Source organism: Vipera berus, assembly GCF_964194415.1.
Source record: "Vipera berus genome assembly, chromosome: 1".
NCBI lineage: Eukaryota > Metazoa > Chordata > Lepidosauria > Squamata > Viperidae > Vipera > Vipera berus.
Window position 1 is genome coordinate 228,570,866 of NC_138202.1, and position 13,181 is coordinate 228,584,046.

Sequence of the window (13,181 nt, forward strand, 5' to 3'; positions counted from 1 at the left end):
AATGAACTTGTTAAAAAAAAGTCCCAAACTTTTACCAACCCAGTAACCCAGTTGTATATAAATGTATGCAAAAATGAGGCAAATATATTGGTTGCTGCTAGTGTGCAAGGAATTGCTCTAATAAAATGCAATCAAGTATCCATATAGTCACCAGAAGCTGACCTCAAGTGGAAGGTGACTTTATATAGGTTACTAGACAACCTGTACCCTGCTGGGTCATTGTTATATAGAGAAACAGAATGACCAAGGGAGAGCAAAAAAGCAGGAATGGCTTCCAAATTCCAATCCCCCATTTGAGTTTCCTTGTGGGAAACTGACAGGGAGCATCAGAAATCTCCTTCCCTTTCCTTCCCAGCAGGAACGAAAGTGGTTGCTGCTGGGTGGGGGAGGGAGGGAGTGAGGGATTGTGAGACTGGCTGGGAAACTGTCACAAAATGTTGACAATGAAGGTCAGATGACTGCAGCAACCAAGCAGCACAGCAGGAGCCAGTTGATCTGAAGCAGCCACAACTTTTCAAAATGTCATTTCTTCAGAAATCAGGAGTGCCAGTAAATACTAATCAAATAAATATTGGTTTGGAATATTTTATTTCAGGTTAGTTTAATGGTACTGTACTGTACCCATTTCATCTTTACTTCTCTTGATCTTTCTTGATCTTTCTACTGCTTGATCTTTCTACTGCTCATTCAGCTTTCCGCTGTAATTATGTGGATTGATCCTGAAATATACAGACCTGTAAAGATATATATTCCCTTACAATCACCTGAAGTATGGTTACTGCCTCATCTAAAGTCAGTATTTCTATCTACAGCAGTGATCCCAGATGCCCAGCCAAAATTTAATGGAAAGTTTTTATTGCTTCAGCTGCCATTTTCTCATCCGTGGGAGGTTTTCGTGCACTGCCAGGCTGCAAAAATTTCTTAATTGTGGGAATGTTACTTAGTCTTCCTTTAAAAGCCTAAAAAAAGGAAAAAAGGCAAAAAGTTTAGAAGGAAAAAATGAATTTGTACATTTTTTAAAAAAAATGACATGGCTAAATAGACATTTTGTCATCTGAACAACCTGCAGTTATTACATTCTGAAGGATCATAAACTCTGTAATGTATTGGGTTTTACTTGAACTGCTTTTCACGTGTCTTTTGAATGCTGCTTAATGTTGCTCCATTGGTGTGTCTGTGTAACGGTCACTGACTAGCCAGACATGCAGTCTCCAGGAAGATCATTGGATGATTTGGGGCGGGAATGGGTTCCTTTAAGTTTAAACCTATTGGCCGCCGCCAAGTGGCCAACCATATAAGTAGCTGCGCAGAAGCCTCTGTTTCAGTTCTGTTCCTGTTTGTCTCAATAAAGCAATGTTCCTGTTTGCAACCTCTCGTCTCACTTCCTGCCTCCAAAGAACTCACTACACAACAACCTCTAAGAGGGATTCTAAGATGGCGGCTGCGGCTGCATTGGCTCTCGAAGATGAAAAGTTTGGGGAGGGATATAAGGAATATAGGCCACATGATTGAGAAGGTTTTAATGTGTTTGAGCAACGTGGTAGGACTAAGCAGCAAGATGGCTGTTTCCAAAGGAGGCAGAGGAGGAGAGGTCCTGGGGCTTATGGAGCAAAGGAAGATAGAGAGGCTTTTGGAGGAGTTGGAGGTAGCGGTAGAGTGCTCCAGGGGCAAAAAGGAGCAAGGCCCCTTTAAGGAAAAGATGGAAGAGACATGATCAGAAAAGGGAAAGGAGGAGAGGTTGTTGTTAAGGAATACAAGCTAATTTGAGAGCTAAACCACATGGAGCTCTGTTTCCATCTGTCATGTTTGCCATTGTTTGCTCCCTAGAGATTAAAATGGACATTCTGAAACTTAAGCTGGCCACAAACAAGGAGTGTTTATCGGAGTGGTCACCCTCTGAGAGCTGTATGCAACAAAATTTCATTTTGATCTATGACGATTGGTGAACATTCAAAGTGACAATAAAGTTGTTGTTAATTTATTTTAATGCTGCTTTTGATCTTGATTGCATATCTGTCAACACAAGCTTCCATGATTAAAAAAAATGGTTAAAAGATTTGCTTTGTGTGTGTGGTTTTGAGTAAGCATTGATTCCTAGCAACTGCCCAGACAAATATCTGCAGTTTTTCTTGGCAGAGTTTTCAGAAGTGGTTTGCCTTGCCTGGTTTCTAGGGCTTTGGGTAGCCCAAAGTCACCCATCTGGCTTCGTACCTAAAGCAGGATAGAACTCGTGGTCTCCTCGTTACTAGCCTAGTGCTTTAACCACTACACCAACCTGGCACTCAGATTTGCTTTACATTCCAACAGCTGTAGTCAACATGTCATCACTGAAGGGAGATGGAAATTATAGTTCATAACACCTAGAGTCGAGGTACATTTACCTAGTACCTAGGAACATTTACCTAATAATAGATTTTTTCTTAAGTTTTAACCTATGCGTATTGCCTGTATCCATTAAGGTTGAAGATACACATTAAAATGCTAGTAAATACTATAAAGAATTAGAATTCCATATATGCATATTTTCAAACTAGTAGGTGGGCAGAAGCTGCTGTAACTAGGGTCTAGTGTCAGAATAACTGCACATTATCTTTCACTAGTGGCCTGATGTGTATCAAGATACCACGGGAGCTAACTATGGGATATAATTATTACTGGCAGATTGAGTTTGAGTGGCAGCTGAAATGACCACCACCTTATTACCAAATGCACAGGTACAGTATAGGTGGTACCTCACTCAATAGTAGTGACTGTGAGATGGATCTTGGAGTCCTAGTGGACCATCACTTAAATATGAGCCAGCAGTGTGCTGCAGCTGCCAAAAAGGCCAACGCAGTGCTAGGCTGCATTAACAGAGGGATAGAATCAAGATCACGTGAAGTATTAATACCACTTTACAATGCCTTGGTAAGGCCACACCTGGAATACTGCATACAGTTTTGGTCACCACGATGGATTAGGGGACTGGACGCTAAAACATATAAGGAACAGTTGCTGGAATTGGGTATGTGTAGTTTAATGAAGAGAAGGGCAAGGGGTGATATGATAATATCTCAGGGGCTGCCACAAAGAAGAGGGAGTCAAGCTATTCTCCAAAGAGCCTGAGGGCAGGACAAGAAGCAACGGATGGAAACTAACCAAAGAGAGAAGCAACCTAGAACTAAGGAGAAACTTCCTGACAGTAAGAACAATTAACCAGTGGAACAACCTGCCCCCAGAAGCGGTGAATGCTCCAACACTGGAAGTTTTTAAGAAGAGACTGGACAGCAATTTGTCTGAAATGGTATAGGGTTTCCTGCCTGAGCAGGGGGTTGGACTAGATGACTTCCAAGGTCCCTTCCAACTTTTTTGTGATGATGATGATGATGGTGCCTGGTACAGCAAACGACCTTGCACTTCTGTCATTACCATTTGGAGAACATGATTCAAGAACTGATAGGATTTTGAGTTGGTGTTGTGCTGCATGTTTTTACTGCTTGCTTACCTACTCTTGTTTTATTGCTTACCTTCAATAGAGGAAATGTTGAGAGAATATCTGCCTTCAACTCTTCCACCATCAAAATGCTTTCAAATAGTTGAACATCTGCTCTGGTAAGCTGTTTTCCCACAAGGAAGTCTTGCCCATGATCTTTGAGCACCTTCAGAGCATAAAACATGTTAAAGACTTATTGTATTTTAAATACATATTCAATATTGAAAATGACTATTTGAAGGACCTGCAAGTTAGCCAACTGGAGAAGGTCCCATCCTTTTACAGGGAATCAGTGGATTTTTTCCCCTTTAATGTTAACTTACAAACCGAGCTTTAATTTCAAGAGACACGTCTCAAGGGTTTCTTAAGAAAAACTAAAATGTCATCCTATGCACAGAGAATGAGCAGAACCGCCTCACAGCCCACTTTTCAATTTTGGAAAATATCCAGTGGGGTACAGTTCTTCATTTCTCCTTGTCCTCTTAACTTAGAGCAGGGGTCCCCAACCCCCGGTCCATGGACCAGTACTGCGCTGAGGCATGCCAGCAACTGGTCTGCACAAACATGCCAAGCCCCATCCACGAGATGCAGGCAGCACACAAAACCACACACCCTCCGGTCCACGGAAAAACCTCTCTCCACGGAACCGGTCCCTGGTGCCCAAAAGGTTGGGGGACCTCTGGAGAAAAGCAAATTGTAATTCTCTTATTCTGTATCCATAAAAGTTTCATAAAAGAGTTTGAACATTTTCCCTGTTGGTTTTAGAAGTTATGAAGTTACTTAATAGCCTCTTTTCTATAAGTATTTTCCAGGATCTCTCATGCAGCACATGGAATTGATATCACATAGGCAACTGGACAATTAGGTTCATCATTCCATGGTCTCCATTTCTTGGTAATTGGAGAATAAAAAGATGCACAAGTAGAGCATCTTTGTGTGTGTTTCAGTGGTGCCATGCTAAGATTAAAGTATACAAAATTATACTCAGACCATATATTTTGGAACAATGCATGATTTTGTACTTCCTGCTCCAGCCATCATTGTAAACCTTCCTGATCAGGAGAAAGATATCTTACAATAAGTTGACTAGTATTTATTGCTATTCTGACAGAATGTTCCACAAGCATCTCTCTGTCTACTGGGCAGTTAAACACATCTAATTGTAAATTAAAACCCAACATTGACCCAATGCTGTGTTTCATAATATTCAAAAGCTGTTGCTGAGAGCAGTGTCCTTTCTGCCTGAGGGTAAGGTCAGATAGATATGGGTTTGTAAACTGCGATTCTGAATGAACATTTCTGCCATGCCTTCAGAGGACAGTATTTACTGAAGATACGGAGGAAGTTGGCAGAATTGTTCTCTCACTGAGGAGAGTTCCCAGCATATCCAACTGGCCTACACCAGTTTGGAAAGGGAGAGTAGGGTTTTGCTGTTGCTGCTGCTTGTTGTGCTCCATTTCTGAAGTAACCACGTCCATCACCTTAGCTTCCCTTTTGCTCCCTACCTTTTCATAGGCTGGGAAATATCTGGTGGAGGCTTTTTCCAGGATTGTCTGTAACTCCTTCTCCTTGGTGTCAGCTGGCTTGAAGGGAAGCATCATAATTCCCTCATTGAGATCTACAGTACCCTCACAGTACATGTCAATCCTGAAAAGGAAAAGAAGATCCCTGTGAGTCTAGACAGGTCTGAACACAGAGCTTCCTCCACTGAATTCCAGCTGTGGAGCTGTTGGAGTGACTCGGCTCATTCTTCCAGTACAAAAGAATTCCTCCTTTCAATTATGCAACCATTAATTAAAAGCATCAATAGAACTTTGCATTTAAGTTTCAGTGATCATCACCCTTCTCATGTATTGTATTTTCTGCTTTATACTAACAATAAGCCTGTATCACGTTCATTCATTCATTCATTCATTAATAGAATGGATATAGCTTAAAATCAGTCATGTGTACAGATAGTCCTCGATTTATTACCATAATTCAGCCTAAAATTTCTGTTGTTAAGCAAGACTGTTGTTAAATGAATTTTGCTCCATTTTACGACCTTTCTTGCCACAGTTGTTAAGCAATTCACTGGAGTTTTAAAGTTAGTAACAGAGTTGTTCAGTGAGTCTGGCTTCCCTCTGGCATTGACTCTGCTTGTCAGAAGGTCACAAAAAGTGACTACGTGACCCTGGGACACAGCAACCATCATAAAGGCAGGCTTGTCACCAAGTGCCTGAATTTTGATCATGTGACCATAGGGATGCTGCAATAGTCATAACTGTGAAAAATGGTCATAAGTCACTTTTTTTAGTGCCGTTGCAACTTTGAACGGTCACTAAACAAATTGTTCTAAGTCAAGGACTACTTGTTTCTGAAGTCTGAAGTTTCTGAAGTTCCTGTTTATCCTGAATTTTCCAGATGAAACTTCCTTTCCTTTAAGTTCTGATGTTCTTTAGTATGTACTCAACCCAACCATACTCCTTGACCATCAAAAAGACTAGCCATCAAAATCTTCAAAAGCCATCTTTTGAGTGAAGCACAACTCAAGGGAGAGAGAGAAGTGGGGAGGGGAACCATTTTAGAAACAAATCAGTAGATAAAATCTAGGAAAGGAGCACTGGCCTAGTTTACCAGGTTTAAATAGTGCCAAGAAATGCCCTGACTTCTAATGATCTTGTTCAAATGAACTTCAATCTAACTGAGAGGGTGTGTTGCTTTTTGCAGTAGGCTTCTGTCCTACTTGGAGGCAATTGAGAATCAAAAAATGCTGACTCATAGTATGTCAGCAGAACGTACTCCAGCTCTCATAATTTGGCAGGAATTGCCCGTTCCTCCTTATCTTATGTATAGCAAATAGCTATAAAATGTTACATTACAGTGCTCTCTCCTTCAGGTCCTTCCCATAGAGGTTGTATTTTCCTGCAATGTAATTGAGAATGGCTCTTGTTTGCACCAGCTTCATCCCATCAATTTCCACCATGGGCACTTGCTGGAAAAGCAGATATCCATCTGGTAAATGGAAAAGGACACATTAATGGAAGGCCTCTCTCCAATTATTAGCATGGCAGATGATGTAGAGGTGAATTTTACAGTTCAGGAGTGAGGAACGATGTCCTTTTTATGACTTGCGGAATTCTGGAAGTTGGTCCACAAGTCATAAAGGGGGCCACTGTTCCCCACCTCCATTACAGGGCATGCTTGGAATTTCAATATTTTACCTATACTTCTGAGAAGATGTCACTTGCTTAATATTTAGATCAAAAGTCTTATGAGGCAGTTTTGCTGTATATCACACACAAACACAAGGTAATATGCTCACCGTTTTTTAACTTTTGTAGAGCTTCTTTTGAGTCAATGAATTGTTCTTCAAACTAGTAAAGAGAAAAGACAAAAAATTTCTATGGCTTCCAAAATTATTACAAGTGGCAGATTCATCTCCATGTCCACAATCCTTGGCAGAGATTTGTAAGAAAAGGAACTCCATATTACATTGGATAGCTAGATTCACTGAGTTAAGTTGTGACAACCCACCCAACTATAGTTAAGTCAAACCATGACTAAGGGAAACATAGTTTAACATGAGGTAGGAACCCAACAAATGAGCCACAAACATAATGATGATAAAGTAGTGGAAGTTAATCACTTAATAAATTTTAAGAAAAAAAATATGGATTTCCACAATGTCAGCATCATGAAGTTTACGACTTACTTGTTCATTACAGATTTGTATTTGAGAATTAAAATGTACTCACCTTGGCAGCAATAGATTCCAACACAAACATTATTAATTAAGAGGAGTTTGGAAGACTCACCTCAATCCCAGCTGCAGCCAACATCCACCTTATGGTTTCCATTCGGCCTCTTGCTTTGAAGTAGTGAAGCTTTGGTTTTCCAGCCATGGTTCTACTAAACTGTTATCCTGTGTGGTGGAATGTGGTCTGGATTCCCAGGAGCGAGGGAATGCATTCCAGAGGAATAAGAGACAGTTTAGATAGTTTGACTTTGAGAAAGAGAGTTAAGACGCCTCCTAGCAATTCTCAATAAGGGAACCAGTTTAGAAATAACTCTATTTGCCTTTATTGGTTTTGGGGGCCTGGCATCTGCTACATTAAATATATAAATACACATACCCTCAGGCAGACCAAAATACATTTTACAGTGCTCCTTTATACATTGGTTTTAGCAAAAAACTAATTTTATAGCAACATCTTTTTTTTAAAAAAAACATGTTATCTTGAGCAGGTGTATGTACAATCTGCCTCTGTAGGAGGAAAAAGATAGTCATTCCTTCCATCTCCCCCCACTCTTATTGGGATGATATTTTCACTGTTGTAAAACTTTGTCCCCTGCAACAATTGAAGACCAATCCAGCATAGCTACTTTAAAAGCATTCTCTTCCTAAAATTTCAAATTATGATTTATTCTTTTTTTCCATCTATTCCACTGGGAGTAACTGGTTATCTTTTGGACTAGTGACAAGTAAATATTAGCATTATCAAATATATGTTTACTCCAAAGGAATTTCTACTTAGTTCAATATCCCTACCCCATAGATAAACAGGCATAGGATTGCAACATGTTTTCATTAGTGCAATTCTACTAAAAGGGTTAACGGAGCAAACGTTTGTTCACCTAAACTGAAAGGGATGTGAGTTTAAAAGACTCATAAACTCATGACAGTTTTTATTTCTCACAAATCCCTCCTTCTGCTCCACATAATTCTGCTCTTTTCCCCAACGCTAACTCTGGACTTTCAGAGAAGAATCTTGCAATCATTTCCATCCTGATTTATTAGTCACCACTAAATCAATAAACAAAAAGAAGACAAACTTTAAGATTACAGAATTGCCCCTGCCGCCACTTTCTCCTCACGTTTCTACCTTTGAATACTGACCCGCTGAGAAGCCTCAGTAAACGCAGGGTCTTCTTAATGCAAGCAATGTATTCTGTGCACCTTCAATATATAAAGCTCCCAAGCTCCACCTTCTGACCAAAGAGAGTTAAGAAGCAGCCCAGATGAAGGAGGAACTTCACTGGTGGCCAAGAGAAGAATTTCAGTGCCTTTTCCCCAGCAGAACAGCTGGCTTTCAAGTCAATCCATATTGGGAAAAAGTGGCCCACACACAGAGCATGATGCAGCTGGTTATGCATCTGTTTCGGCAGGTGTATGTAAGGCACATAGCATTTTTTTTTTGGTACTACCTCCTCTAAACCTCCTTCAGTCAATAGGCTGGTAGATGGAGAAAAGCTCTGTCTATAAAAGGATCCTTTGGCTGGCAAAGGGTCAGTTTGGTGAAGTTTGCTTAAAATGTTTGCCTGGTTAGGACCTTTGTTGCTATTGTTCAGTTGCTAAGTCATGTCCAGTTCTTCATGACCCCATGGACCTTTGCACGCCAGGCCCCCCTGTCCTCCGAAGCCTCCAGAGTTTGCCCACGTTCATGTTCATTGCATCATCTAAACATCTCCATCCCCTTCTCCTTTTGCCTTCAATCTTTCCCAAAATCAGGGTCTTTTTCAAAGAGTCCTCTCTTCTCATTATGTGGCCAAAGTATTAAGAAAAATAATCAAGTAAAAAGTAAAAAAAAAAGTAACCAAGTGTGTTGGGGTTTTGCTCCATGCCTCAAATGCCTGTTTGTTTCTCCAGCCACAATAGCGCATTTCACAGAGCAGCCTCCTCACTTGACCAAAATGCCATGAGATGGGTCCTATGCTGGTTGGTTTCTGACAAGGATGGGCAGGCTCTCAAAATCCTGAAGATGCCCCTTTCCTTTTTACTTTGATTTTCAGTTTAGCAATAAGCTCCTCAGAAGTATTAGAGGGAATCAACAAAAAAGGCATCTTACAAAATGCTTATCAATGGAAAATTGTGATGGAATGTTGTCTGGATTCCCAGGAGAGAGGGAGCGCATTCCAGAGGTCCAAGAGACAGCACAGTTTAGATGGTTTGTGTGGGAGAAAGAGAGTGAAGACAGCTCCTTCCTAATAGTTCCAAGGGTATATGCTTTATGGTGCAAGTAAATCAGTTTAATTTGGCAAGATGGCTATCTATACTTGAGCAACAATAAAAGACACTGCTTAGAAGAGTCTCAACATTTCTTTCTTCGGTTTTGGAGATAGATATTTATCCAGCTACCCAACTCTGAATAGAATATTGGAAGGCCTCCATGCAAACACCTGGCTAGGAGGTACCCAGGAATGCCTACTAGTGATATCAATCAGCCATGTGCACCCAACAGCTCCCCCCCCCAAAGTTTTGAAATAGTTAGAAACAGATTTGAATCTCATATGTTAAACACAATTACATTAATTTTGCAGTGGAATTTGGTTTGGGAAACACTCATTTTTAAGCTAGTAATGTTAACCAGTGCCTCTTAGACTTATCAGATTTAAGATCAAGACTAATTTGCTCTGAGCTCTAAGCAGACCTGATCTTTGTTTTAAGAGTCAAATTGGGATAAATCCTTTTCAAAGCAGTGATGGATAACCCATGGCCCTTCACAGGTGAAGCATAGCTCCCATTCAATTCTAATTGCTATTTATGTCAACTGGGCTGATGGGTTTTGGAATCAAATGATGTTATACACACCCACACTTATCTACAGGAAGCAGATTCTAGTTGAAGGTCCAGAAAAACTTTCTAAAAATAACAGCTGTTCAACACCAAAATCACTTCCCCTTTGCTAGGTATATTCACGCAGAGATCACACAGCCATTTGTCAACAAAGCTTGAACTCCTGAATCCACTGGAGGTGGGTGGTGGATAACTTTAAGCAAACAATTTGAGTTCGATTATTGAGCACAATGGCTCCTTCCAGTCCTATGATTCTATGTCTCTAAAGAAGATATATGAATGAATGAATGAATGAATGAATGTCACTTTGAGAATTTGCACCAAAGAGTAAGCCATTTATTGGTTTTGGTCCCAGCAGATAATGTTTTGCTTTTAGGAAACAAAAAGAGGATTCTCAATTATCCCCCAGATGAGGGGTAGTGTTGTGATTCAGGGTCAGCCTGTGGGTTCGGCAGTTGGGTCGGACGATTCAGAGGAGGAGGAGGGGGAGAATGGAGGTAGGAAATTTGTATCTGGAAATAAGATGTTGTGCATTGGTTTGTCTTTTGTAAAGGGGGGAGTGGCCCCTTTTTGTCATGTTAAACCTGGGGTTTAACATTTTGTTTGTATTAATGGATGTTGGGACCTTTTAGTGACTTTTAAATGCAATTTTGTTACAGCTAAAAGGTGAAATGTGGAATGCTGAGTTTTATATATGTCAATTAATGCTAAAATCTTACAGCTCCGTATGGCTGATAAGTGAGCCAAAGAAGATGTTACTTATTCGATTTGCCTATTGTTAACAAAAGGGTTATGGCATGAAGAGTTTTACATTTGTTACCCAAGAAGAGGTGAAGAGGCTAGGGAGTTGTTTTTACTCATCGCAAAGGGGTTCAGGAGTAATTTTCTAAGGGCAGGAGAGCTTTCTATTCTCTTTAAACATTTTTTATCATTTTTTTTCTTTCTCTTAGCCTCTAATATCTCTTATTGTTTTATTCAAACTTCCAGTAAAATTATTTGAAAAAATAGTAAAATTACAGGATACATATCACATCATGTAATCTATGCTATGGCACAATGTTCCCCAACCAGGACATTTTCTAAAACCCCCAAAATATAATCAGCTTCTAGATTTTCCAAGCCAGCATAACTGTTGCTTCTGAAATTCTATGAACAAAGTAATTAACTGTGAACACTGAATTTGGACCCCTTTCAAAATTATTTCATTTGTTAGCAGAAAAGCTGCAAAACCAGACCATTCCAGTTCCACCTTAACTCGGTTGCTTGTGTGATTGTGCCCAGAGCTGATATTGTTACCTCTAGTCTCATTTCGACACACACACACATACAGAAAAAAAAACCTGAGTCATGGATTGTCAGCAAGAGAAGGGCAGGATCAGACAGGCAAAGCCAATATTGATATTGGCAATCAGACCAAAACGAGGACATTCAGAACAAGTCTTGAAAGCGATCGTGGAATCTGCTTGTAGCAAAGAAAGAGAAAAATGTGCATTATATTCTGCAAGGAAAGACAGAAGAGCTGTACTGCAGATAAAATTAAAGATTCTCTAAAATTGATTTTGATCTTTCTTTTGCTAGTCAGACCACTGGATAGCAGTCCAGAATAATAAATTGCTCTTTCACCGTGGAAGCTAATTGATTTATTCTCTTTTGAAAAAGCTGGGCTCCCCTGTGAGAGGTCAAAGGTAATGGCAAAGGGTTTTTTTTAAGTTAGTGGCTCCAATGGATAGAATGAGATGGCCAAATTATGCAAGAAGTCAAAGGTGACATCCTTGTAAAAAAGCATGCTGTACAAATGGCTTGAGGTAGAAAGCCAAATTACACATAATGTTATAACTTGGCATTTGACCTACTAGTTTTTCAAAATGCACCTTTTTATGGGGAGGGAGGGAAGGGGAGGTGGCCATGAAGCATGAGGCAGGATTTAACACTTGTCTTGGAATCATTGGCTGGTTCGTCAGTTATAGCCCTACCTGGATCACAAAAAAATTGCAATGACAGCTCATCATTTTCTGACTAGACTACCGCAATTCATTGAATGTGGGGATGCTCTGAAAAATCACACATCAGCTGTACTTTGTACAAAATGCCTTAGTCTGATTATTGGCCAACATTATTCACCAAGAGCAGATTATACCCGTGATTTGGTAACTCCATTGCTGCCATTAGATTTCCGCATGAAATTCAAAGTCCTGGTTTGACTCTTGATACCCTCCACAATTCATAGATAGATCTCTCTGAATTGGCCCATCTGGCACATTCTTCCCAGGAGGAACTTCTGCTAGTACCTGGCATTGCTGCTTTTCATCTGTTGCTGTGGCTATTTTTGTCTTGCGTTTTGTCTGCGTGATTTATTTAGTTATTATTATTATTATACTATATTATTTACCATTCAGAGTTAAATGGTGTTTACTATGGACATTTAATTGGCTGTATGATTCATTGGCTGTATTAAATTCATTCAATTAAAAAAATTGCTAGTAGAATAAATTTATGCTGCTAGAATAAGTAAAATCATACATTACAAAAAGTATACAATTAATTTTAAATAAATAGAAACATTCTAATGGGATGCCCTAATTCTGGAAGGTGTGGGAACTACTCAAATTATTTTCCTGGAAAAAACTGCCATTTTTAGAAAGCCCAATAGCTTCCAATGTGCAAAAATGTATGATGGGGGGAGGGAGTGGGGATCTAACAGTTACTACAAAGATACTATAACCTTTCAGTGCTCTCTCTCAACAAGCCCAATAATGCTTCTCCATTTAACTTCTCACAAGTAGATGCAAAAATCAGGAGCATGTGCCAGTAGAACGTTAATGAGTGACATGGGACTGGCGAAACATTTACCAGTTGCCTTAAGACTATTGCACACCAGAAACCAATGATCTAAAAGCTTTTTCTTCTTGGACTGCGAGAATTGTTTCTCATTCATAGCTAATGCACATTGGTGAGATTTGTGGGGATGCAGTAATACTAGGGCAGAGACTTTGGATCAAGTCTAAGATGATGAACCACAATACTGTACTGTGCTCGTTCTTTCAGAACCTCCCCAAGAAAATTATATTTCCCTGCAATGTAATTGAGAATAGCCTTGGTCTGGACCAACTTTACCCCGTCCATCTCCACCATGGGGGCTTGACCAAACAGCAA

General features: G+C 39.9%; 1 protein-coding gene across 2 annotated transcripts; it reads right to left on the reverse strand.

Moving 5' to 3' along the window:
- Positions 1-580: 580 nt before the first annotated feature.
- On the reverse strand, positions 581-13,181 carry LOC308660638 (glutathione S-transferase-like). 2 transcript variants are annotated; one of them, XM_081315089.1, is made up of 7 exons: positions 13,143-13,181; positions 7,270-7,395; positions 6,777-6,828; positions 6,334-6,466; positions 4,978-5,119; positions 3,507-3,638; positions 581-959 (listed from the first exon to the last, which is right to left on the reverse strand). In XM_081315089.1, the coding sequence occupies exons 2-7, from the start codon at positions 7,354-7,356 to the stop codon at positions 840-842; spliced, it is 666 nt and encodes a 221-aa protein (XP_081171215.1). In that variant the 5' UTR covers positions 7,357-7,395; positions 13,143-13,181; the 3' UTR covers positions 581-839. The 2 variants fall into 2 exon arrangements, with proteins under 2 accessions (XP_081171215.1, XP_081171214.1); XM_081315088.1 differs by lacking the exon at positions 13,143-13,181 and adding an exon at positions 8,352-8,506.